The sequence below is a fragment of the Poecilia reticulata genome, chromosome 15 (genome assembly GCF_904066995.2).
Source record: "Poecilia reticulata chromosome 15, P_reticulata-male-v2, whole genome shotgun sequence".
NCBI lineage: Eukaryota > Metazoa > Chordata > Actinopteri > Cyprinodontiformes > Poeciliidae > Poecilia > Poecilia reticulata.
This window is the reverse complement of record NC_088844.1, coordinates 16,849,596-16,877,013: the sequence shown is the minus strand read 5'-3', so window position 1 is coordinate 16,877,013 and position 27,418 is coordinate 16,849,596. Positions and strand designations below refer to the sequence as shown.

At 39.6% G+C, this 27,418-nt stretch overlaps 1 protein-coding gene across 2 annotated transcripts; it reads left to right on the top strand.

Annotated features, from left to right (window-relative positions):
- Nucleotides 1-590: 590 nt before the first annotated feature.
- crtac1b (cartilage acidic protein 1b) lies at nucleotides 591-24,169 on the top strand. Of its 2 annotated transcripts, XM_008429627.3 has the most exons (15): nucleotides 593-1,175; nucleotides 5,292-5,482; nucleotides 7,371-7,567; nucleotides 7,917-8,053; nucleotides 11,602-11,758; nucleotides 14,100-14,234; nucleotides 14,321-14,463; nucleotides 17,902-18,038; nucleotides 19,981-20,063; nucleotides 20,466-20,566; nucleotides 20,675-20,843; nucleotides 21,559-21,704; nucleotides 22,940-22,982; nucleotides 23,083-23,226; nucleotides 23,454-24,169. In XM_008429627.3, exons 2-15 carry the CDS (start codon nucleotides 5,298-5,300, stop codon nucleotides 23,567-23,569), a joined length of 1,893 nt encoding a protein of 630 aa, XP_008427849.1. In that variant the 5' UTR covers nucleotides 593-1,175; nucleotides 5,292-5,297; the 3' UTR covers nucleotides 23,570-24,169. The 2 variants fall into 2 exon arrangements, with proteins under 2 accessions (XP_008427850.1, XP_008427849.1); XM_008429628.3 differs by lacking the exon at nucleotides 23,083-23,226 and having other exon boundaries at nucleotides 591-1,175.
- The last annotated feature ends 3,249 nt before the right edge of the window (nucleotides 24,170-27,418 follow it).

The window sequence follows — 27,418 nt, the reverse complement described above, 5'->3', positions numbered from 1 at the left end:
GTTCAGTATCGTATTGCCCTTTTCCAATGATAGATTGAACTTTTCTCTCTAAGATGCTCAAAGTTAGCTGCTCAGGTGGACCCCATTTATTTATTTATTTATTTATTTATTTATTTATTTATTTCAAACAGTCAAAAAGTAAAAACTGAAAAAAACAAATTATTAAAACAAATTAACATGCCCAATTGACATGCAATTTTACAAAATCTGTTAAAAAAGGAGCAGATAGAAGATACAAGGTCTTATTGAAATAAATATGATTAATATAACTGTTACAGTTAATATAACTGATTTTTACAGGATTTTATTTAAATGTATCAGAGACGAGGGGGCTGAACACGCAGGACATTCTTCTTATTGTAAGATCTTAAAAAAACATTTTATATATATATATATATATATATATATATATATATATATATATATATATATATATATATATATAATGTTTTTCAGTTTTTTAACAAAAAATATGCACAACTTTACCATAAAGTAATTATTTTTAACATATAAAATACATAGATTTCTGATTGTAACGTCACCAAATATGAAAAAAGTCCAAGTGGTTTCGAGTACTTTTGAAAACAGGTGTGACAGTGTGAGATTTTGTCAGAGAATTTTTGAGAATCTTCACTTAAAAGTCGATATTTTGTGCTTGAGTTTATGAAAAGTCGTTCATCCGATCGAGTCTGTAGCTACATATTAAAATTATAGAACAAAGGTTGGTAGACATCCCAGGACATCTAATAGCCTTTCGCCCATAAGCAGATGGAGCAGGATCTGAAGCATCCGAGTGAAGAGGCTGAACTCCGCATCTCCATCCCAGCTGCGCCCCCGGCTCCATCTGTAATCAACACCTGAAGACACGCCCACCTCTCGCTTTCCCAGCTCCCTCATTGGCTGTGTCTTTACATAGTCTGCAAGCTCTCAGGCTATTGGCCAAACTCTCACACCAACGATTTCATAAAGCAATTTTTTGTGGGAAGTTGTGTGAAAGTGTGTGTATGCGTGTGCGTGTGTGTGTGTAGGGGAAAAAAAACCCTTCAGATGTCCGCGGTATCAACGGCTCCAATTAGCCAACCTTTATACGCCGGGTGTGCGTTTCTCCCCGTTGTCCTCTGGCTGTCAATCGCTGCAGGATTTGTTGGGAGTTTTCGGAGCGCCTCTCTGCATCTGTGAGTACCTGAGTTTGCCCTCCTTACTCCGGCTTCTGAAACAAGCAGCGCTCGGCTGGATTGTGCTGCAGCGAAAGAAGCAAAAAAAGAAAGAAAGAAAAAAAAAGTTGCTTTCAATTTGACCGTAACTTTTTGTCTGCGTTCCCCCCTCCGCCTCTCCTCAAAGCAAACAGTTAACCTTGATTAAGTCGCTTGCTAACAAAGTATACATGTTTTAATGAACCACCTGCAGTGACGGTAATGGACACGGATGAAGTGGCGCTGCGCACCTTTAAGGTGCTGATGGAAAGAGAGTCAATTTGACAGAAGAGTAATGATTGCAGCAGTTGTATTTCAAGAAGATTTTCATGCTTACTTCTCCTGATTGTTGTTATTCCTTTACTAAAGAAAATTAATTTTAACAAAAAATTGTAGGTAGAAGCTCAGATATATATCTAGATAGTAGATAGATGGACTTGTTTTATTATAATTATTATTATTGTTTAGAATTATCAGTCATGTTTGCAGAAGTGGTGTCTTTTGTTAGTTTTCTTACTGTGAAAACTAACAAAAATAACTGCACTTTGTGGTTATTTCATATAAATCGAGATTTATTTGATATATGAACATATGAACTAGTAATTACATATATATATTAGATAGAAAGAGAGGGAGTTATGAACAAATCACTAAATAATTCACATTTTCTAAACTCATTTAATATCAAAAAATTATTTCCTGAAGTTTTCTAAAACGTAATCTTAAAGTAGCGTGCCTTGTGTCTTTGTTTCAATGGGAAGTTTAAGAAGTTCCATCCTGTTACCACTGTGATAAATAATAGACAAACTGAATATAAGTCCACTGTTACCTGCTAAAATAAGAGCAAATCACTGGTTTTGATGTAGTATAGTGTGTGTGTGTTCTGCAGTAAGGATTGTCCTTCGTAGGGTAAGAGCATCTGGAAGAGTGTGTTTGAAAGTGAAGATGTTGCTGGCTCTTTTGTCGCAGTGTTATCAGGATCAGAGCTGGGCAGGAACGCTCCAGAAAGCACATGCTGATGTTGCACGCTGTGGTAATGGCCTCTTACCGCTCGTATAAATAATCTAATGGAAAAACATCACTCGGCTTCAAACAGCATTGTTTTTTTTGTTTTTTTTCCCCAGCTCTTTTGTATGGTATTTGACTGGTTTGGAACAAATGTGTTGCTTCCCATTATTATTGTTGACCCTGCAGATATCTCACCGTAAAAACCTCAACGCGTACATGAAATGCTTTGTGGATCCATCACAGCTTCACTTGAGTGGGATGTCTAGGTTTTTACTGCACTGAATGTTGGGCAAAGCGATTCTGTGTCCTTGGCTGGATAATGTAATACCTCATGGCTTAATCAAATCAAAAAGGCCCCTGTGGTTTCAGCCAGCATTTTTTAAGTCTGAATTATAGAGGCTATATAACAGAGTTTTCGGGCAGATACTTAACTAAAAATGTACCATGGGAATGAAGCCATTCACGCTTTTTGATTCAAACATGCACAGTATCAAAAGTTTGCCATTGATTTGCCGGGTTCTCAGCAAAAAAAAATCAAAAAAATCACCATTTATCTGATGCACTTGCATAAGAACATTGAAAGACTTTCACACACTTACATGCAAGACAACGAAGCACTCATAATACTGTCTCTCATGTTTGTTTTAAACACCAATGTCAAATATTTTTGGCAAACTTATTCCAAATACTGGTTAGCATGCAGCTTCCAAACACTTAATGGATTAACAAAGATGATGTATGTTGGTTTTTGGACCCTTCAAAATCTCCTTTGAATTTTTCTCTTTGGAAGGGATTTGATTTACATGGAACATGGATGCCCAGGACATCGCTGGTCAGTAAATACTGTACACAAAATTTAGTCTGCATGTTTACTCTTTTACGGCAAAACATTTGGCTGCAACACAGGCAATTACGCAGTGGCTCGCAATATATCCACATAGCCAGTAGGTGACACTGTTCAGGACCCTGGAATGTGACTTTCTGTCACTTTTAGCTAAGGTCTGGCATGAGCTGGATTAGATGTGTTTGAAATCAAACATTGCTTCTGGAAGTCATGCTAACTTGATAGTCAAAAGATGCTCTGCAATTTACAATATCCAACAAGATCTGAATTTGGAACCATCGACTCTTTACCTGTTATCAGATAAAGTTTGAAGCTGTCATAATTAACAGAGTCAAAGGAAATGTGTGACAGAAAATCATGTCATCTCTTGTTCTTTTTGGGCGGGGCTAAATTGATGTCAGCTAATTATCATGCCATGTGACCCACATATTCAGTAAATGCATCTTTCTAAGGCCGCATTTGATGACCAGTTAACGTGACAGTGATGTGATGAAGGCTGTCCGAATTCAAAGGGAAGGTCTGGTGTATCTTTCGCAGTCCATCCCAACCCAACCCAACCCAAGATGAATTGAGGGCTGAAAGGCAGATTTTTGTTTCTGGTAGAAAAGCAGATGAAACGGGAGTTAAAGTGGGAGAGGAGTAGAGTTTTAAATAAAGGTCTATTAAAATTTGGCAGTACGAAAGTTAAAAGCTGAAAGTGATTGTGCTTTTGTCACTTGCATGGACATGTTTTCCAACAAGATTTTTGTAAGAATAAATAAAAATAAATAAATTAGTAATAAAAAATGCAAGATTTTGGGCTCGAATTTTACCAACTTGTGTTTAGAGCTGCCATGTTAGTTGGAAGGACATACATTGAGGTAAGGGTGCGTTTAAATCTGAAGGCCAGACCACCCAGGACAGGTCATTGGAAGGATGCAACTCCTTAATTTGGATACACCCATAGAGATGTGTTAAGGACTGGAGTTTAATTACACATAAACTTAAATTAGCCCGAAGAATTCTAGGGGGCGCCGTGGGTCCATTTTGCGACACTCAGGAAAGATTTAACAGTGAAAAAAAAAAGAAAAAAAAAGCTGCTGGAGATTTTAACTGCAGGGTCAAATGGTCTGCAGCACAATTTTGCTTTTTCACTTTTCTCAACAATCCTTTTTTTTTTACTTCTCACAAGTCTTTACTCTTAGTAATTTATACGTTAGCTCTTCTATCTCACATTGGGGTAAATTTCTCATTCTGCAAAACTGCTTCCTGAACTAGCCAGCTCATTTGTCATTTCACCCTGCTCTAATAGGGAGAAACTGCTGTTAATTAACCCTTCCTGCTAACAGCCACTGTCTACATTTCTGCCAGATAACCAGTGTGCATTATCGCAGCACAGCTTGCCTGCAAATTAGCGGCGGTCCCCAGCTGTATTTCTGCAGGTGTCAGCTGAGGTGCCTCCTCGACTTACTGCAGAGCATTACGCAAACAGCGCAATAGTTTTATCTCAAATTGAATTGTTGAAGAAGACGTTAAAGAGCCATACATCACTGGAACACTCAGAGCTGAGGGAAAGAATATGCAGCAGTCGGGAAGCGGAGGAGGGAGCGACTCATTGGTGTCACAGAAGGAATGACGAGGGATGAGTTCATAAATCCATGAAAAGAGAAAATCAAATCTTCAGCTTGTAAACACCTTTTACTGCGTGTGTGTGTGTGTAAATGAGGTGTGTGTAAAGTTTATTTTGGCTATGAGAAGGTGACCTGCCTTTTTTTTTCTTTCTCAGTAATTACATTCCTTCTATATTTTTTCCAAAATCCTATGCCTGAATGCTTTTACACACCAAACTGTTTTCAATCCGAACCTTTCATCCCCACTCAAAGATAAACACAAGTCTGAGTGAGCAGCACCTTATGCCTGGTGTATCAGGTTATATTGGTTTCCTCTTTGCTCACCAGAATGTTCGATTCATGTATGGATTTTCTGTCCTGTCCACATGTGATGGGTTGTTTAGATCTAAGACCTACAGAATGCGGCTGACTCGGAGATTGACCATTTTCTGTACGTCTTAACAAAACTAAGTACTCACAGGTCACAATAAGTTTTTAGACTTTGTATTTCCAACTAACAGAACAATTGTGTGAGCAGGTATAAAGTGAGTACGCTATTTTTGATTGCTCAAACATCACAGCCGACGGATTTTGACCGACAAAATAAAGAGTCAATCCAGTTTTTTGCAGGGGCAAATGGTGTATTTTACTCTTCAGGTGAGGATGCTGCTGTGCCTGCTTTTCTTCCTGTACGCCCACTCCTCGGCTCAGCGGTCGGAGCCCGTGTTCTCTGCTGTAACCAAGACCGCTCTCCGTCCGGACTACGAAAACAACCCCAGCCAGCTCAACTACGGCATGGCTGTCACTGACGTGGACGGCGACGGAGACCTGGAGATATTTGTGGCAGGGTGAGAGGAGTGTTTCTCTTTTCACTCACTGGCTTCTTGACCTTGATCCGATGTTTTAGGTGACCCACATATCCTTAAAAACAGCAACCGCTTAGAGTGCTACCTAACACTGAATACTAAAACCGAAATCCACTGTCACTTTCCAAAGGTAAACCTTTAAAACAAAGGTGAAAAACTAGAAGAGGGGACATTAAGGTGCCCTGAAGCTCACTCAACTGATGAAAATGGATGTGATTGAATAGAATGCCACTGATGGGAATAGCTTTGCAAGCCTCTTGCTATCCAATGAAGCAGCAATGAGATTCTCAATGCTTAACAGAATATAGATAAGCCCAAATGAGGGTGCTTACTAAATGTAATTTAGCCAAAACAACCTATTCAGCAGGTATCCCAGGAAGAGGATCATCCCACAGCCTTCTAGAGGATGTAATTTCATTTGCCATTAGGAGAATCTTTGCTTGAATAGCTTCCATATAGTTTATATTGCACCTGTGTTGCTGACCTCCAGTAATCATAACAATGATCACTTTAGGCATTTTTAATCTCACACAAGGATGTCTGGAACCTAAATATATTTCATGTGACTCATGCTGGAAATGATAAAGCAAACGTCTCAGACTGTTATTTATGAGGAGCTTATCAACTTCTTATGCTGTCAGGTTTTTTTTAGTCGTTCATGAAATTGTTTTATGATTTCATGATTTTCAGGTTGGTTTCTTTATTGTTGTCCAGGCTCCTTTGGAAGCTCAATTTGAAGGCAAGTCCTGTTCTGAACAGCAGATGGGAACAAAATTTGCCCGACTGGTTCACTACTTTTGATTGTTGGCAAATTTGATGTAACAAACCAATCTGACAGACAGAGATAAGTATTTATTTTAAAAAAGAAAATAATAATTTACGTTCCAAAGAAGTATTTCAGAAGTTCAAAATACCAAAGCTATGCTTATACAAAACTAACAAATTATTTTGAAGCTTAATGCCTCTCAGTTGGAAACATAATTATAACAGGCAGTTTGATCAACAGGCTCTTTAATCTACAATCTCAAATTCTGGGAATGAACATTGGTCACTTTTTAAGGTATACCACCTATGTGATTTCAAAATAAAATACAAAATAAAACATTTGAGTAACAGAGTTACCTATCTACTTCACAATTTACCATGTAACTGAATATGAGCTGATGCAACAATATGCCGATCTTTTACGAGAAGAATCCTGAACCCCGATTTGGTTCAAATCTAGTAATGTTTGCTTAGGTAGCATGTTGTAAATTCTGTATTAAATCCGACATAAAGGTGTTACCTTGTTAAGTATCCTTTTTTTTTTTTTTACAAGTTTCCAATCTCATACAGAAGAGGATTTGGGCCAATGGTATAAAAAAAAAAGAGAAGAAAAAGAAAAATCCTGATCTTAATCTAAGGAAGAAAAAAAAATAATTCTGACATTTTTCTAATAATTCTGACTTTAATACAGATGAGCACCTGGGAGCAACCGGCTCCATTTGAATTGCATGTTAGGAACACAAATCTTCTGGAAGAACTTCTTGGATTAAAAGTATTTTTATTTTTTTTATTTGGCCGAGAGGTCTCTGAAGATGACATTAAAGATGACTGCTACCAGGTGCCCATGTGCATTAAAATCAGAAAATTAATTTCTCTTTTTTTGTTTGTTTGTTTTTTTACTTATTGTTATTTGACTGGGTGCAGCATATCCCCTAATAAAGAAATACACGAATGAACAAATGAATAAAATCTAGTTTGACCAAATTCTGGCTGAGATAATAAAAAAGAAATCAAATAAGCAAGTTATTCGGTGAGCTTGCTTTCAGTCCACATGATTAGCTCCGATTTATGAATAGAGAAACGCTTTGTTTCCACATGTTCACAGATACAACGGTCCAAACCTGGTGCTGAAGTACGATAGACAGAGAAAAGGGCTTGTCAACATCGCCGTAGACGACCCGAGCTCCCCGTTCTATGCGCTCAGGGACCGTCAAGGCAATGCCATAGGAGTGACAGCGTGCGACATAGATGGAGATGGACGGGAGGAGATTTATGTCCTCAACAGCAACAATGCCTTCTCCGGTACAGTACAAGCTATTACAAAGGCACACGGTCTGCACACTGTATCCAAGGAGGAGAATCTGAAAGCAGTAACCGAACTTATCTCATCTGAGTCCTCATCAGATAACAGATAAGCTTTTGTGCAGCGATAAATCATAGAGAGGGCTGCAGTGAGCGCGCTGTTAACACTGCAGCACCGCCCCGTTGTCATTTTTCTGAAAACTCAATGTTCACATTTCTACCACGGCAACTCTACATTTCCTTTTCTATCACTTGGACTTGTCATTCTTCATGACCTTCCTCTTTACCTCACGCAAACTTACCATCTTTTTTTATTTTTTATTTTTTACCTCCTCACACCTACACGAAGGTCGGGCGACCTACTCAGACAAACTGTTCAAGTTTCGCAACGGTCGCTTCGAGGACCTGCTGAACGACGATATAAACGAGCACCGGGACGTGGCCAACCCCATGGCCGGGCGCTCTGTGGCCTGCATAGACAGAAAGGTATTTCGCACAAGCACGCACGCACGCACACACACACACACACACACACACATACACACACACACATACAGACCAGAGTACAGTATGAAGTCTGCTCCCCCCCCCGCACACACCCACTCCGGCTAGTAGTGTCTTCTACGTACATGCACGGTTGCTTCTGTTTGTTTACCAGTGATAAGTCATGCCCTGCCTACGCCGCCCTTCTCAGCATGTGCTCTGACAGTTCATTTGGGCGAATGGTGCGCTATTTTCTCTCCTCTGTCCATCGCGCCAGTGTAATTACAGAAGCAAAGGCTCGTTTGTTTTACAGAACGCATCCTACAAAGAGAGGAAGGGAGTGATGACTGCACGCTTCTGCTTCCTGCCTGTAGCTGCGTCCTCCTTTCTTTCATTTCTTTTGTTTTTATCCTTCTCTCACTTACATTTCCCCCCCCTCCCTGCTCTGACTGACACGCTCTGTCTTTGTCTCTTATCTCGCACACAAACACACACAGCTCTCCCTTCTAATAAGAGGATGGGATAAAGATAGTAATAGGCGAAAGAGGACAGCAGGGATTACAATAGTTTTTTCTTTCTTTTTTTTTTTTTTTTTAACAGTCCCATCTCACTGAGCACTGATAGGAGGTGCAGGTGCCAAGTAGATCGGAAAGATATCTTCTTTAATAGCATAGTTCTTTTAGAAGAAGCCAAAAGCACTGATGCGCGCTCTTGCATGCCAGCTCGAGCAGATCCAAGCGTTCCTTTTTGCTGAGCGTGTTTTATTGGAACGTGTTCGGAGCGACTGCAGAGAGGAGCCAAAGTGTGCTGCGTTGTCAGCCGGGTGGTTAATGTGCTTGATCTTGTTTACCCATAAATAAAATGTTATCTTGTAGCAGACGAAGAGCATTTGTCATCGGGCCATCCCGTCTCTCCAGGTCTCCTTGAAGCTGACGTCCCATTATTATTCCTAAACGAACTGATGAGACTGACATATTGAGGCGTCTCACATGGGGCTGATGGATCGGCCCACTTTGAGCAGGACCCGGAGAAAATAAGTGGACTTTACAAGCTCAAATAAGAGATTAATGACAAATTTTGAGACGAATGACAAACAGTTTCTGTTGATAAAAAAAAAATAAAAAAAATGGTATTGCGTGTGTTAAGTCATTCATTTTTTTCTTTAAAGGCTTTGATTATTAACACATGCAGCTTTAGTGCTGGAACGTATGAGAGGCTGTCGTGACTGCCAGTCTCAGTGACAAGAATTAGCCTAGGGTGAAGACTTATTGAAAAATCATTGACTTTTAACTTTGTTAAGTAACAGCCACTAGCCTTCAGGTTTTTCATTACACTTAACTTTTTGTTTCATTTTTTTTTTTCATTTTTCCTTTATGTGTGTGTATTTCTGTGAAACGGCTCATCATATTGTGCACGGTAAAGTGGCATTTACACCAGCCCGACTTGTTTACCTTGCTTTCCACGTAGGAATACAGTAGGGTGAGCAAAAATGGTCAGATGGCTTTTATTTGTGTGGTCTTGCATACGTGCATGCATTCGTATTGATGGAAACACGTTAGGCCTGGTGGGAAAGCTCATTTAAATCGAGTGTATAGTCTATTAGTGTGGTTCCGTCTGTGAGTTTGTGTCTGCAGGGACTCTGACTGATAATGGAGTGTGAAATTAATCTCCAAAGGGAGGCAGAGCAAGAAGTGCCAGGCTGAGTAAGAGGGGACAAAGGGTAAAAAGCAGGGTGAATGGCGATGAAGGGAGAACAGAGAAGGTTTGATGAGGAAAAGGTGCTTAATAGATAGAGGAAATAAAAAAAGTAATTTAAATGGGGAAAAGTTCCTTCTCTCTTTTAGTGTAAATCAACAAACATCTCACTTATTTCACCCTGTTTTAGTTGAGGTCTCTGCATTGTCGGGCCAGACTGATGAAATTGGTTCTCATTGTCACTGTTGCGTGTTGAGAATCACTTCATTTTGTTCTCCACCCCTTGTTGTCAAAACCCCCACGGCGAACCTTTAGCGCCCCTCTGCATGCAAAGCCGTTGTGTGATTGGTCAGAATTTCACGGGAGTGTTTGTGTACGTGGAAAACAATCCCAAACTGCTCATCTTCCAGAAGCCAGTTTTTCAGCCAGTGAGCAGCATGGATAGTTTTGAGGATCAGTTGTCCCAACAGGAAGTACAACTGTTGGGCTAAAACATTAAAACCTGCTCAGTTCTGCTCCGCTGCAGCGACAAATGTCCCACCGACGCTTTCTGTTTTTTTTGTGTGTTTTTTTCTGATAACATGGAAAATAAAATATGATGTTGCAGCTCGTCATTCATCATTTCCTCCTCCTCCTCCTAACTTATGAACTTGTAAGAATTGCTCCTTTGCCGTATTCGCTAGGTTTTCTTTACTTTTGTAAACCACACTCATGTGGAAACACCACGAGGTAAACTGATTCGGGAGGGTTTTCACAGGAACTCGACTCCGGACCGTGTGGACCGTGAAGGGTGCATGGGAAAATGAACGTCCCATGCACCCGACCATAGTTGGGTGCATGGTTGCACCCAACTGACCATAGTTGGGCTTCGGTCTGACCATTCCAGGACGTTTAAAAATAAAGTTGCAGGTAAAGGGAAAAGTTCTTAGGGAGCCAGTGACACAATGAGCAATCAAATATTAAATATAAACGTTCAGAGCTTTACATGTAAGAATAATTGTACATTTTTTTCTGCATTCTGCAGGAAACCAATAAAGGCAAAGCTAAAACTTTCTTTTTTCTTCTTCTTCTTCATCAGAACTGTTACTGCAGCATTTTAGACCAGCTGAACGCTTTTCCTGGCAATAAAACATTACAATAGTCAAGCATAGAAGTTAATTATGCATTTTGTAGCTTTTATTAATCACTCTTGCCAACAGGGAACTTTTTTTCCCAATTTGAGCTCATTTACAGCAATATTGTGGAAAAAAAGAGAGCAAAGTACGCTTTAGAGAATAACTATGGTGTGCCATATAGAAGCAATTCCCAATTCCATATGGATTTAGACTACATTATCCAACAAAATAAACATATGTGCCCTCAAATAAATGGGAAACATCACAGAGGCATGGTTGTTTAAAAGTCAGAACATTCAGATGAGAAAAGGTTTTTAAGCCCCAGGTCTGTTTCTGGACTGAAATCTGAGCCATCTTTGTTTCTTTTTTTACTCATACTGACCTTTTTCCACTGTAAACTGAATTTTGCAACAATCATTGCTGCAATGTCAATTCAGAGAAGCAAAACAGAGAAACAAGAGATAGGAAAGGTTGCCTTTGCTAATAAACATGTTAAAATTGAAATGTCATTTCCATGCTTGACCTTTTGATCTTCAACCACTTAGCCTTACTTCCAGAGGAATTTTTATTTAATCAGAAGTATCTGGTTCATATGTTCGAGTTAAGTGGCGGCAATAAATGTTACCTCTGAAGCTCCCAGAAAGGTCAAACGACCGAGTTGTTTTCTCACATGTCTGAGTTTGTGCTTTAAAATGACAACAGATGTAATTGAATGAAAACAGCACGTGTTTTTTTCTGCAGGGTACCGGCCGCTATGCTATCTATATCGCCAACTACGCCAGCGGAAACGTGGGACCTCACGCTCTCATAGAGATGGACGAGGCAGCCAGTGACCTCTCCAAGGGAGTCGTTGCCCTCTCCAACATTGCAGAGCAAGCTGGAGTTAACAAACTAATTGGTGGGTGTCAAGAGCTTATGGAGACTGTGAAATAGGTCTTGATGATTTGTTTGTGCTACCTGCCCTTAAAGTGTTATCAATGCTGACATCTGTCGTAAAGAGTCTGCCTTTAGTTGCCATAGATTCTACGACAAAAAAGTCAAATATGAGCAATAGAGCTCGGTTCTCCAGAGAGGGAGAAAAGCAAGAAGGGAGTAAATGAGAACGTCTTTCGGTTCTATTATGTTTTCACAAAGACTTTAGTAGAGCATTTACTGGAAGGCAGGAAATTATATCAAATCAGCTGCCCATAAATAATAACGTTCTCAATGTATTTATAGGTGTAACTTGAAGAAAATACCCTTCAAGCTATGTGTGCTGTTTTTCCTAATTTTGGAAATGGCCACGTGAAAATAGCTAACCTCCTAAATTCGCTCATATTAGTAAACAAAACTAGTAAAGACCGGTATTCAGACAAACAACCGAAGATCAGCCAAGGTTATCTTTTCACTATACAAACTTAATGTTACAGAAATAGCAAAAAGTGGCATCTTGGACTCACCAGGTCTTCTAGCTCCTTGACAGCAATATGATCAGAAGAGAAGTCTTTAGAAAATAACTTTTTATGTCCATACGATCACCAAGCGTGGAATCCGCCAAACCTCACTGGAGCCTGGACCATGTGCTTTGATCAGACAAAATTAAAGTTGAGTGTTTTAACAGCAAATACTTCATGTAAGTCTGGCATGAAACACGGGGTGGATATTTGGAAAAGTACTATTTGTCCGCTGTTAATGGAGGATAATGTGTGATGGAGTGTGCTGGTGTCTCTTTCCAAGGGCCATCAGCACCTTGTCTGAGCCAATGGCATTCTGAAGCCTTTGAAATAATAATAAAAAAAATATTTTAAATACAAATATGGTGGCCTGTGCCAGAAAAGTGAAAATGTGTTGTCCCTGCATCTTTCAGCAGCATGTTGATCTAAAACATCTGGCCAGTTGGCTACAATGGTTTACCAGACACAACATGCTGAAAAGGCCTGAATAGTTCAAAGAGCTAAATCCAATTTATATCCAGTTAAACGTCTTAGCATAGGCTTTGTGTTCTTTTGATGTTAGTCTTTTGAAGTATTTTATTTTAGTTACAAATCTGTGGTTTTATGAATACTTTTTTCTTTAATAGATATTTTGTTTTCCTGAATTTATTTCTGCATTTTCTTTAAAACTGTTCAAATGAGTTCAAAACTTTTGCCAGCCGTCTGTTCTTTCATTTTAGAGCTCTAAAACCAGAACTCCCTCATCTCTGTGACTCAATTCAAGCTCGCTATACAGCCAGTGATGTATAGAAAAGTGGAGCAGTAAATGCCAGAAAGGCCCAACCTAAGTATGATTTGTTTCCTCATAACCAAGAGTGAGATCACCTGTTAATGAAACTTTATTGTAACCACTGAAAAGTCCTTGATGTTGATGTTCCACTGAGTTTCGAAAATGGGCAATGACTTTGTGTTTGAGAGCGACAGAATGAAGCTTTATCATCTCTGGATCGTTTTCTTTTTTTTTTTTTTTTTCACGTGAAGGACATCATCTGATCCACCCAGGGGGCCAGAGCGAGCTGGTTCACAGTTACCGTGAGTGATGTTAGCTGGACGGCTTTGTCATCAGACTGCTGTTAATCAGAGCAGACGGACAGCCTGTGAAGTTGTATATCTGATGGTTACATATCTCTGGAGAGGCGTTTCGTGGTTTATTGCTGTTGGGGGCAAGTGATATTTGTCCGGGCTGATGAAGCGGGCCAGTAAATCAGGCGCAGGGCCTGACTCACTCACAGCACTGACTCTGCACGGAGAAAGGGCAATCAAAGCCCCATCAGCTATATAATTAAACTCTGCTGGTCTGAGATGAAACTCTCTAGCAAGATGCATTTACTTTATAGGAAGTCATTGGAAAATCATGGGGTGATATTCGCTGTGATTTTTTTTTCCCCCCATCTTGGTGATTAAACTACTGCTAGTCTTTGGTTAATGCAAAACATCTCAGTATGTGTTGTATCACTGGTCCGCTGTATTTGTTTGCACTTGTACTTCCCTTGTAGTTATTTACCTGTGTTTGTAGCCATCAGAATTAGAGTCTGTGTCAGCAAAAACACGCCCTACACTGTTCGAAGTAAATGGACCGAAAAGACACTAATGATCTCTTATAATTCCCTTCTGTTATGGAGCCGATCTCTCTCCCGTTGTTCAGTACAGTATTTCACCTTCCCAGTTTTATTTTTATTTTTTCTTTCAAAAACTTCTTCTCTGTTTAACTAGCTGCCTTATTTTGTCTCACTGAGGGACCTTCTCTCGATGTATCCATCTGCACAGGCGGGAGAGGCGTGGTGGTGGGGCCAATTGTTAGTCAAACTCTATCTGATATCTTCTGCGACAATGAGTACGGATCCAACTTCCTGTTCAGAAACAACGGCGATGGAACTTTTACGGATGTTGCGCAGCAGGCTGGTAAGGGACATGCAGTGTAAGTTTTGAAGAAACTAAACACGTCTAGGCTTTGGAGTATGAAAGAACCTTTGGGTATATACTTCCAGGAGTGGAGGACCCCATGCAGCATGGCAGAGGGGTGGCACTGGCAGATTTTAACCGCGACGGCAGGACTGACATCGTGTACGGGAACTGGAATGGACCTCACCGCCTGTACATACAGCTAAACAACCGCAAGCAGAAATTTAAGGTGAAATGATGTCTTTAAAAAAAATAAAAAATCCTGTATGTGGTTCCACAAAACAAACAAAATTTGAATGGCTTATGATCCAAAAGTTCACGCATACATGCACATAATTTAGAAAATACCAGATGAAGTAATTTTTTTATCATTATAATTTTATAATTATTTTCTAAACTAAAAACGTCTGAAAGTTTTGTTTCTCAGAGAATATGGCTTATTAATGATAAATATAAAACTGTAAGCTGGTACCATTAGGAGAACCTGACCAGTGAAGAATAGATAAATAATAACACAATAATAAACAAAAAACTGTTATAAATAATAGCAATTTTGTAATTACTTAATTATGGAGTAACTTTATGGAATGTGGGGACTTCATTGACAGAAATAGTGCAAATTTAAAACTCACTAGCAGCTCTGTGCATAATCCAGACAACAGATTTTATCATGTTGTCTTTGAGCATGGTCAAATCTCGATCAGTGATTCCCACAATCAAAAACCACATTTCACATCCTGAAGTATATCTCAGGTTGTTACTCTCCATTTGTTCTCCTCTGATCAAAATCAATGTCTAATGAGAAACCAGGACAAAATCAGCAAATCTAAACTGTTATCACAGTGAACATGTTCTTGTTAGGTGCCAACAATTGGCTAACGCATTAGCACCTCTCATGGGGCTTCAGTTTGGGTTTAAGTGGTATTTAAAGGCTCCTGTGATTTACTCCATCAATGACCAGCGTTGTGCATGTGTTGTTTGGGGTCTTTATGCCACTCGGCTGCAGACACGGAGGAATGAGCTGTGCTGTGTGTGAATCTGCAGACCTTTCCATTCATGCTCGGTGACCTACCTCTCGCTGTCTGCCCCCACATCATTTATACAGGAGATAAACGTCACAGGAGCCATTTTTATATGGGTCAAGTATGGGGTTAATGTGTGATACTTAGCCCCAAGACTATTCAATCATACCAACACACACGTCTCAACTCTTCCACACTCTTGCGGATAAGACAAACAAAATTAGGGCATAGTGATTTCCTGTATGACAACAAGTTAAATCTCAAGCCAACAACATATTCAGACACCAGAAAAGCTGAGACGTTTCCATATTATCCAATATTGACCTTTGGCTTGCATAATGAAGCTGTTGTATCACTTCAATAACCAACACTTAAATCGGGCTGAGCCAGCAGCTTGTCTTGGTAATGGAAAGTGCAGATTGGGCCTTTTTTATGTTTAATTAAAATCTGTTAGATAGGTTACTCTTTACAGTAGGTTGGAAACCTGCATATATATACACACACACACACATACACGCCCACACATCCAATACATAAAATCAATTTATATATTTGGAAGATGGCCTTAGCAGAAGTCATACAATTTTTCTTGTTTATTGAAAATGCACTTAAAGTGAGATTCTGTTGTTGCAAATAAGGTATTTTAATAAAAAAGCTTTTTGTGAGGACATTTGTAGGGAATTTGATTTATTACATATAATTGTGATCAATTATCACTTATTTTATTACAGCTTTTTACTCAATCACCGCAGAACAAAATAAAAGTACTTTATTGTAGAAGCATTCCTATCACATTTTTTTCACATTTTGTCATTAGGAAACATCAGTGTATTTTGTAGGGATATTTGTCTGACAGATAACAAAATGTGTACATAATTGTGAAAAGTGTCAAGAAAATAGTGCATAGTACCATTCCCCCCCCCCCGCAAGTACAAATCTGAAGTGTTGTCCATTTGTATTCAGATCCTGAGTTAACAGTTTGCAGAAACAGAAAGTTTATCGATTCTTTTCCATAGTTAGGTCATCATCAGTCAGACTGGATGGAGAGAATCTGTAATCAGAAAAATCGTACCACAAATAGATAAAACAGGTTAAGGTACGCTTACAGCTCCCTCCATCATCCTATCTGCTCCAACCACTTCCCGCATCCCCTTTACAGAGAAAACATCCCCACAGCATGATGCTGCCACCACCATTTTTCACTCGGGGTATGGGTTGTAGACCGATACTGTTTTACATGTAGGCACAAGTGTCTGTACTTAATATTGAATTTCACTCTCATCTGACAAAATGCTGAGAGTGAAATGATCTGCCGCCGGCCGCTTGGCACAGATTCCTCTTTTTTTGATGGTAATTAATTGCAGTGGATTTTATCTAAAAGTGCAATAATAAATAATTCAGTAAATTAAAATGTGTACTAACTTCAACACGTACACTTGCTCCATGTCGTGATGGATCCAATTTTCAACTCAAAATGTTAATGTAATGTTTATTTGCTCAGATTTTTTGTCTCTGCACTTAAGCAAGTGACACAGTAAATGTAGTTGTTCCCTCGGCGCCTCAGACAGCCATCCCCTCTCCTTCACCTGAGCAGGAGAAGGTCAATGTGGGCGGCCCCTACCTCTGCAGCTTTATGAGCCTTATAATTAAAACAGGGAGTAAATACTGGGAGGAGTGAAGGACCGCTCTATAACTCTTTCAAGACTTATCACCAGCTCACTGAAGCGAGGACATATCTGTTACTTCGTCATGCAAAAACTCAGCTACTGCAGAAACTTTTCCTTAGGAAGTGGAGTAGAGGGGAGGCGTCTAACCTGTTTGCCCCATGTCTAAAACAGACTAAGAAATACTTTTTTCAACTATGTTTCCCTGTAACTATTACTGCTGTGGTATGGAGAGGAGCATAACTGAGGGAGCCATGGGCTAGAAATGGCAAAATAATAGTAGACACATCAGGTACGCCTTAACCTAAACGGGATGCATCTAAACACAAGGGTACAAAGGAAAAAACTAAGACCAAATGTGATAAATTGGGCTATAAAGTGGCTTATAGATAAAACAGCTTGTGAATATGACTCAACATGCAAGAGAAACCAGATTAGCAGAATATAACACAGCGGAAACTCCGAACAGAACCGAAACAACACACGGAAAAGTCAGCAAAATTACTTTTGCTGTACTTCCATGTCCCAACTGGTCAGAAAATGGAATGAGATATCTGGAAATGTCAACTGGAAAAATCTGGAATTTTGAAACCCTGTAAAAATATCGGCTTATAGCAAGACACTGTCATACTTCTGTTGTACTTAAGCAGCCATTTCTGTTTACAGACAAGCACTCAGCTCTGTCAAGCTGCCATTTTCTCGTATCAACAATATATTTGTGTTTTTATTTTGTGCTCTGCTCTTTAAAGCAATAATACATCACTGACAGTGATTGTTTATGCAAAAAAATACACACGTTGCATCACAGATAAAATACTTTTTCTCGAAGTCAATATGCATTTGGAGAGGATTATTCAAACTCTAAGCAAGACCTTACATGTGAACAGTATTAAATAAATACAAATGATGTGAAGATGAATGAATGCACATACTCAATAGAAAAATGGCACTTGTTTTCTCTCCTGTTCCCCTTTTCCTCAGGACATAGCCTCCCAGAAGTTTTCCATGCCATCTCCGGTGCGAACAGTCATTGTTGCTGACTTTGATAATGACAACGAGTTGGAGGTGTTCTTCAATAACATCGCCTACAGGGGACCCTCAGCCAACAGACTCTTTAGGTACTGACAGTGAGTGAAACCCAAACACTTTTAGGTGTTCCCACTGCAAATATGAGATTTATGACCTTATGCTTAAAGGGCACTTTGATGAGGAGGTGAATAAAATGCTCTTGTGTTTTGATTTAATATTCTAATGCTATGCTTGAAAGCTGCAGGGAATTTAAATTTTCAGGAAAAGGATAGTTATCTAGTCTGGCGTCCCGCCTCTTCCTTCTTCCTTCTTCACACACGAATGATTCTTTCATTAAGACAGTTTTAAGATCTTTCTTTGTTCATGGTTTGGTTTCCTCTCTAGATAATATTAATTAACTCGGTGCTCAAAATGTGCAAAACGTGTGATTGGTTGACTGATAGCAAAATGAACCCTTTCCTCTCTGAGTAAAATCTGATTTGGCAAAGTTGTTTGAACAGGATTCAAATTTCAGTTCACACAGAATATCAGTAATCAGTCTATTCACCAAAGATCTCCCGGATCAGAATATTTCTCCACGCCAGGTCACCCAAGAAAAATATTATCTTTCTGGTCTGAAAGAGGTCACTACTTCACAGCCAGTGGCTCAGCCATTGTCAGATGAACAAGCTTATTTTTTTTCTCCTCTTTGGCGCAGAAAAAAAATAAATAAAAACATGCTTGAACAAGCTAATTAATCCAGTACAACAAATCAATATCAAGCTGATGTTAGTGCTATAGCAGCTAAAATCACCACATTAGTGGCTCTAAGAATGTGGAACTCTCACTTTCATGCATGGTGGTCAGCATGGTAGGCAGCTATTCAGCCATTTGTTCTGGATGTGTGTGGTTGTTGATGGTATCCTTGCATACAGCACGCTTGGCTGGTTTGTAGTGTGTCACTGTTCATAACCACCAATATGTAAGTTAACAGAAAACTTCAAACGCAGAAAAACAGCATTCAAAGACGGTAATTGGACTCAATTTATATAGCACCTTTCGAGCTATACTGACCACTTAAGCTACTTTACACTACAGATCCATTCAGCAATTTGCACACATTTATGCACAGATTGGTGAGCACCTTGGGCTCACGACAGGAGGAAACTGGAATTGAACCGTCAGCTTTCCAATTGCAAGAACTGAATTGGAAAGCCACTGAGCAACATACATCCAAAACCAATTGATAACCATAGACGAAAATTATTAGGAGCATTTTTAAGTATTGGTTTTACAATGAAAAGAAATTGAACTGTCCAATAAAGTGGACATCATGCATTATTAGCTGTGCTGTGAAAAAGTACTTGCCTCTTCTGTTTCGTCACACTTAGATGTTTCAGATCATCAAACAAATTTAAATATTGGACAAAGATAAACTGAGTAAATAAATAAAAGTCGTTTTCAAATGATGATTTTATTCATTCAAGGGACAAGATATCCAAATCAACCTGTGACTATTAGGAAAAGTAATTGCCTCTCTTGTTAAATCCTCAATAACAGGGAATTAATCTACAATGCTTAGATTGCTGAGTTCAGTTTCACAGGCCAAATCCAGGCCTTAAACTATGTCTGCATATTTTGGAATTAAAACTGAAACAGTTTGTTAAGAAAGGCCAAAAAAATAGACATGACTCCTTTACATTGTGTTGACTGGTCCTAGTCCCTAGTCGAGGATATTATCTATCCTCAGCTCTGTGTTTGTATTATAAAGTTTTATAATGTTCTTTTTGATTTTATGCAACCAAAAGACCAGCTTGGGAAAGGTATAACTTTTTAGCACAGCCTATAAATTCTGCAGAATTCAGTATTTTTATTTATTACTTAATATTTCTTCTGGAACAAATAAACTAAAGGTAAATAAACATGTCTCTGCAGTGTGCCATCGAGTGAAATAAAATAAGTGCATGTAAATTGATTTTTAGTTTTTCTATGTTTTAGTGGTAATGCTTTGATGCTGTGCAGAGATGTGAAGGTAACGTTGTGCCTTTGTAGGGTGAGCAGGAGAGAACATTCAGACCCCCAGATAGAAGAGTTGAACATTGGTGAGGCCGCAGAACCTGATGGACGAGGAACTGGTAATCTTCTCAAAACAATCAATAACCTTTATTTGTACGACTCTGTTATTATCTGAGGACATGCCTATCAAGTCTAATGAAACGGAAAATTAAATCTGATTAAGATATTTTTGTTGAAGTTGTGAAAGGCGGAAAAAAACCATGTATTTTGTTGTTACATTAACAACAAAATACGTATGAACACAAAATGAACACATCAAGGAAATCTGAAAGTCTCATATGGTAGTACCACATCTAACCACTAGATGACACCAATGCTCCACTTTTGAAAATGTGTTCCCCTTCCTATCTTTTTCACATTGTCACCTTGTTATTCTTGAGTTATGTGCATATCTTCGCTGATGAGGATAGTGATTGTTGTAAAGCCTGCTTCCTGAAGTGTTTATTGTGATGGGCCTCCAGGAGCCATAGCCACAGATATTGATGGTGACGGCCGTCTGGAACTGGTGGTGTCTCATGGCGAAAGCGCAGCACAGCCGCTGTCTGTCTACAGAGTCAATCAGGTGAGTGTGCTGGTCTTAAATAGCATTTTATATTCTGTAGGCTGGTCAAGCATAAGTCATCCTTCCCTGACCCATCTCCTCCTCCTCCTCTTCCTCATCATGTGTCAGGGCCTCACTAACTCATGGCTCCGAGTGATTCCCCGAACCAAGTTTGGAGCTTTTGCCCGAGGAGCTAAAGTGGTTGTCTACACAAAGAAAAGCGGCCCACACACACGGATTATTGATGGGGGCTCAGGGTATCTGTGTGAGATGGAACCTGTCGCTCACTTTGGCCTTGGTAAGATCACATTTAAAGAACCAAATAGCCCTTCATCCGGCTAAATCTGCTCCTCTGTGAGGCCCCAACTACTAAGTTTTGCACTATATTAACAGCCATTTTTTTATTTGACATGTTCTAAAATAACATACTTCATTTTCTAAATTATTCCGAGATTAGATGCTAACAGAGGGAAAGAAAAAAGAAAAGTATGGAAAGCATGTTTTTAATCCTTTGAGCTCTCTGGTCTCTCTCAGTTCTGCACCAGGGCTTGCAAAGAAAAGGTCGGCTCCTGTGGCCTTCACATTACACTCTGCAGCAGCAAACTTTCCAAAACGTTGTAACTTTAGATAGGACCTCCAGACTTTCAGGGAGTTATACATGATACACCCTGCAGCGCTGTGAGAGGGTGTCATCTCGGTTCAGAACAGGTGAAATAGTCTCTGGCTCCCTGGCAGTGCACCTGTCTGGCAGGGTTACTGAAGATCTGTTTACATTAAAAATGCCACTTTAATTAAGATCCACAAAGGCTCCCGGGAGATGAGCTTTCTCTGTGCCTGATTAAAACAGTTAATGATGGGAAGAGAGTGCAACGAAGTCCCCTAAAAGGAGACAAAGATGGAAGAGTCATGACTGTCAACACAGTAAATTGTTGCTCTATAGATTCGCTGAGCTCACATAACCTCTTTCTGTGTGTGCATCATATCTACCTGAAATCATTTTGTTACTTAAACAGGTAGGGATGTGGCCACAAATGTTGAAGTGTACTGGCCAGATGGGCGCTCAATAGCCCGTCCTCTGGAGCCTTCAGAGATCAACTCAGTGCTGGAGATCCCCTACCCAAAAGATGAGGAGGAAGTCACTCCTACTGCGGAAATCGAGGTACAGAACACAACATGAAGCTCTGGTTGAACTTGATGGTTTAAGACATATAATTGGCTATTTTAGGAACAGCACAGTGACACTCTTCCAGTTTCATGTGGTGCCTTACAAAAGTATTCACACCCCATGAGCTTTTTTCCATTGTGTCACATCTTGTGGGATTTGTATGTGATAGATCAACATGTAAATTGGTTTCCTATATTTTGTGTGCTTCTATTCAGCCTGTTGGAGAGTCCATACTTTGCATAAACACTCTTAGCTTTTTTTGGGGGAGTTCGGGGGGCATTCTCAAGCAGCTTTACACATCTGGACAATAAAGTAAAGTTCTTCTTTGCAAAGTAGATCAACTGCTGTCAGATTGGATAGATATGATGTGGCATTTTGCATGTAGGCCAAACAAAAAAATGGTTGTGGTCTCATTTAACAAATTACAAACTGGGCATCACATGGCTTCTTCTATGATCCTCAAAGAACAGCAGTGTTTAGTGTAGTGTTAGTGAGTGTTAATCTGCACACAGGTTGACTCTGTTTAACAAGCAGGTTAGTTCTGAAGGTAATTGTTGCAGTGGATATTATTTAAGGATATCAAATTAAAGTCCATCTCCTGCATTTCTCACCCTCCCCACTGTCTAAGTGGCTTCAGTGCAATCCACATGCTCTAGTAGTGTTTGGTTGTCCCCAGTCTGTCTGGTCTGACTTCAAATTAAGCTTCTGGTAGCGGCCAGTTGATTAGACATAAAAAAATTAAGTGGGTAGACTGCATGCCACCATTTCCGTTTAGTTTTTTCTTTAAAAAAAAATAAAAAAATGGAAACAGTGTTCACTTTATACCTCATTTATGCATTGCATTGTGTCTTTTACATAAAATCCAAATGAATTTCACTGAAGTTTGCTTTCTGGACAGAGGGTGAAAAAGGACACAGAGTTCAAATTGCATTACAGGATACAATATTCCAGGAGGAACCAGGTTTGACAAGGAAGCAAGTAAAGTTTATCAGATGATGTACTGCAAACCCCACAATATTACGCTGCTACTTGGTTAAAACTGATTAGTTTTTTTTGCCAGTTCGGTTTTAGCTAAAGAAAATGCTGCCCAATTTAAGCTAGTTCTCTGTTATTTTTAAGTCGGCTGTAGAATCTGAAGATGCAGTTCAGAGAATGCGATATTTACTGTGAACATATTAATGGACTGTAAATATATATATTTTTTGCTTCACATCAATTGTGCTTTACAGTGCGGTCATGGATTTGCTCTAAACGAGTTTGGCCGTTGCACAGGTAAGCAGACCTCATTTATTTTCCCTTCATGATCTTCGTCTCCTTGTGTGAGTCTCCTTCAGTCAAGCGTCTTTGCCTTCCTCGCCTTCCCCATCCCTAGATAAAGATGAATGCACCCAGTTCCCCTCTATGTGCCCCTCCGACCGTCCCATCTGCACTAATACCTACGGCAGCTATAAATGCCGTGCCAAGAAGAGATGCAACCAGGGCTTTGAGCCCAATGACGATGGGTCTGCCTGTGTGGGTGAGTTGTCCTGACAAAATGAATTGCTGGATTGCCCAAGATCAGGAGAACAAAGGAAGCTCCGTGAGAAAACGAGAGGCTATAATTGCATTGGTGTTTGGGTGAAGGCTTAGCCTTGCTAACATTTCTCTGACCATTTCCCCTTTCCACACTTGTTATCTTGCATCAGTCTAAATGAGTTGCTGCCTGACAGTTTTCCACCCTCTGTTTCTCGTTTTGCTTTGCAGCCCAGGTGGCTTACTTTGGAAGGACGCACTCTTCGGGGGAATGCAATGCTTTCCATATGCTTACTCTCACTCTGCTACCCGTCATCTCGACTCATCTGCAGATAGGACTGCTGTAGCTTTACTCTCGTCTCCTCCGCTCCGAGCGGAGATGTACAGAAACTGTGTGCAAACTTTTCTCTGAGAAATATCCTCCCACTTCTTCACCACGAAGCTCTGCTGTCTTTTCTCCATCGGTTACTGTATATACCTGCTTGTCACCGCTGCTGTATTTTACCCTGTGGCTCCTGGCCTCCTCTGGGAGCTTCGCTGTGAGCTGCAGAGATCAGAACTGTCACCTGTGGACCCCTGATTTCATCGCCTGGCATTCAAAGTGTGACCTGAACTGAGGCCAAGCCAATAAGGGAAGCTTTAGTATACCCCCCCCCCCCCCGGACATACAGAGATGAATCCACAGAGCATGTTTATTGGAGACATCCCACCTGTATCTCTGCCATACCACAATGTGTATTAATCATTACAGATCATTCTCACCTTGATTATGTGTTTGCTGAAAAGCGAATGAATACAAAGCTTTAGGTCGCGTGTGTGTTTATGTAAGTGTGGGCGACGTGTGGGTGCCTGATTGTGCGTGGTCCAATGAAGTGTTCAGGTACAGAAACATACGCCGGACCATCTGTCGCCAATGGCAGGACACATTTCCTTTTGTTTATTTTTTTTTTTTTAAGAATAAATTATTAAATAAAATGGAGCAGAAAACGGATGCAAGGCTGTGTGAGTGTGTGTGTGTGTGTGTGTGTGTGTGGAGAAATGCATACAGAGTGTGAGACTACATCTGATGATTTGAATGAAACAAACACTGAAATGAAGTCACGGGAAGATGTAGGGAAGATTTACAATACTTTACAATGTTGGCTTATTTTTCACACCAGCATCAACATGTTGATCAATTCACACTAAAATCTGCCTTTGCAATTTCAAGTGTACAAATCAAAATTTGTGTATTGCCATTATATTTTTTGCACATCCCAAATGTATATCGTTTAATATTGCATTGTTTATTTTTGAATTTTGACCCCGAGCCATATGCCCAAGGAAAACCGTCTAGATTTGCCCCTGAGGTTTTGTGGCAGTGTAGTTAATTTTTCAACAATCAAACCTTTAAGTTGAGAGCAAGTCATAAAACAAGCAGAACTCTTTATTGTTCTGAAAATATGTATGCTTCAATATGTTTTTACATTGCTATGTCCTGAGAAACAAAACAAAACAAAAAAATATATACTATACTGTGGTCAAAAAGATGGCAAAAAAATAGAAATGGTGAAGATACTAACAACATCTTGATGGACAGCTTGACCGTTCCATTGCTTTTCTGCAGGGAAGTGTCAGCTCATGGATGCACTTTAGGTTCAAAAGGTATTTCTAACAGAAATGTGAACCCTCTGTCATTTTACAGATACTATTTAGAATATTTCTTTATGCCCTTGGACTTACCAAAGTTCTTCTCTGTCAAGATGATTTCAGATGCACCGAGTAATCCGGAGGCTCGTTCTTTACGGAGCTCTGTACATGACTAAAAAATGATTTATTGTGTGTTTCTGTCAGGAGACTATGAATTGCTCACAGGTGGCGTTTTATTCTACCAGCTTTTTATCATCTATAAAGATGCACCAAAATATTTAGCAGCACCCACTGTAATATAAGTCCTGAATGTTTCATAGTATCAGTTTATCAGCGACATATTTTTTTTTTTTCCTGAAAAATAAAATGGCAGCAGTCCATTAAAAAGACAATAAACTAAAAGTCACTTATATTTTAATATGTTTTCACTGACATATTTGTCGGACAATTGACCAGAGGCTGCTGCGAAGGTGAAACTTTAGAGTCAAGAAGAAAGGAAACTTTTTTTCTTTTTTTTTTTCCCCGCGGACGGACTCGGTTTCCTGACCGAGAAATGAAATGTAATCTTCCATTTTGCAGGATGGGTCAGCTAAATACGTTGGAAGGACACGGCTGAACGTGTTCCAACGTTACTTCAGAGCTTTTCTTTCCATAAAAATCATGACAGCTCTCATTACTTCAGCTGGCTGTGTGATTCCAATTTGTTCATTTTCTTTTAAGCGTCTTTTTGAAATCACTTGTTTGTTGAAACTTAGCTGATGCCAACATTTGCTGCAGATGTTACAATACAGAAAATGATCCGAATCCTTATTGCATGTACATTTTATCATCTAAAACTAAATGAAATGTGTACAATGTTTTTGTGGGTTCTGCCTTTCTAAACCCAGAGGGCGTCTCTGAAATCAGATATTGTCAGGTCACAGATTTGTGTCCAGTGAGAGAGACTTGGTTGAACTTGAAGAAAATGAATAAATGTAAAATATTCCACAAAGATGCATCGGGTTGTGCTACCAACTTGTTTTTAGCAGGCAGCCAATATTTTAAGTGGGAGAAGAAAAATACAGGTGCAGGTTTTACCTATGAACTATACCTAGGTAGGGAGGCTGATGTGTTTGTCACAATGAGTAGCAGTGCAGGTTTATGTCCATGATTCCCCACCTGTTTGTTCCAACATGTCCTTGTGTTTAAAATAAAACCTGAAACTCAATGTACAGGCTGTGGATTATGACAAAGTCCTGTAGGCATAGCCATGGGAACACACGGGGTTGCCATAACATCTCTAAGGTGACATAGTGGATAAATGTAGCATAACACTTTATTTGACGGGGTGTGCATAAGACTAACATGACACTGTCATAAACATGGCATAACATCTGTCATGAACATATAGAAGTCTTTATGAATGTTTGACAGTTGTCATAAAGTGAAATTCGGTAAATAATGACACTTTTAATGCAAAGATGCTTTAAAAGTTGCATTAAAAGTCCATTAAAATTGCATGATTTTGTAAATTATGATAATTTAATGCAAAGTTGGCATTTTTAATGGACTTTCAATGTAACTTTAAAGCAACTTTGCATTAAAATTGTCATTATTTACCAAATGACACTTCATGACAACTGTCATAAACATTCATAAAGACTTCTTTATGCCCACGACAGGTGTTATGTCTATGTTTATGACAGTGTCGTGTTAGTCTTATACACACCCCTTCAAATAAAGTGTTACCAAATGTAGCTATCTTTGGAAATCAACATTGACTTCTGAGTTACGAGGTTCCTGCCAACGGGAGTTATTTTGCTTCTCAGGTGTGACACTTGATGCAGCAAAACATTACAAACCCCACATTTTCTGAATTCTAAAGCTTCTTATATAAATGTCTCATCCTAATAGTTGTTAAATAACTTATTTTTGTTTATGTTATTCCCAGCATTTCCCGTCAGCCACCCATAAATGGGATACTGTAGCATGTCCGGCACCCCGACTTCTCATGGCCTCGCCGGCGGGTGTGTATGTATGTGAACTGGTGTTGTGACCCAGAAATTTAGTTTTTCTGCCTCAAATCAGCAGCCACAAAGTCTTCATCAAAGAGAGAGGCCGCACATGCGAATATAATGCACAATTCGCAGAAACCGATGCGGGATCTGATGGGAATGGAAATGACGAGAAAGCCTTTCTAAGTGGAAAATAGGAGAAAGAAAGAGTGCCAAGAAAACACTGTCCAAACGGTGTCGGAGTATGATCTGCAGTTGTCATTTCCTCTCAGCTGCATCTGTTATATGCATCGTTTTACCCCTGATATAAGTAAGTCAAGCCATATTTGCAGTCCTTTGCACAAACTATGCTAATGCTGGCCTGAGGGTTCACTAAGGGTTACCGCAACCTTAGATCAAATACATCTTTTCTTCCTTGCTTCTTGCTGCCAGAGGTCGTAATTCGATTTAAGCTTATCAGAGTAATTTAAGTGTGTCTGAATACAGGAATAAGTCACTGATATGACTGATAAAATGTTTTCCGTTACCTCTTAAGCATGAATGGCATCACGTGGAACGCATCTTTGAGGAAGG

Excerpts from the sequence above, each read along its gene's own strand:
- crtac1b (XM_008429627.3), top strand. The coding sequence starts at position 5,298 with ATGCTGCTGTGCCTGCTTTTCTTCCTGTACGCCCACTCCTCGGCTCAG. Across the intron at positions 18,039-19,980 it reads TCAGCCAACAGACTCTTTAG|GGTGAGCAGGAGAGAACATT; the intron begins GTACTGACAGTG and ends GTGCCTTTGTAG. Across the intron at positions 21,705-22,939 it reads CTCCTACTGCGGAAATCGAG|TGCGGTCATGGATTTGCTCT; the intron begins GTACAGAACACA and ends TGTGCTTTACAG.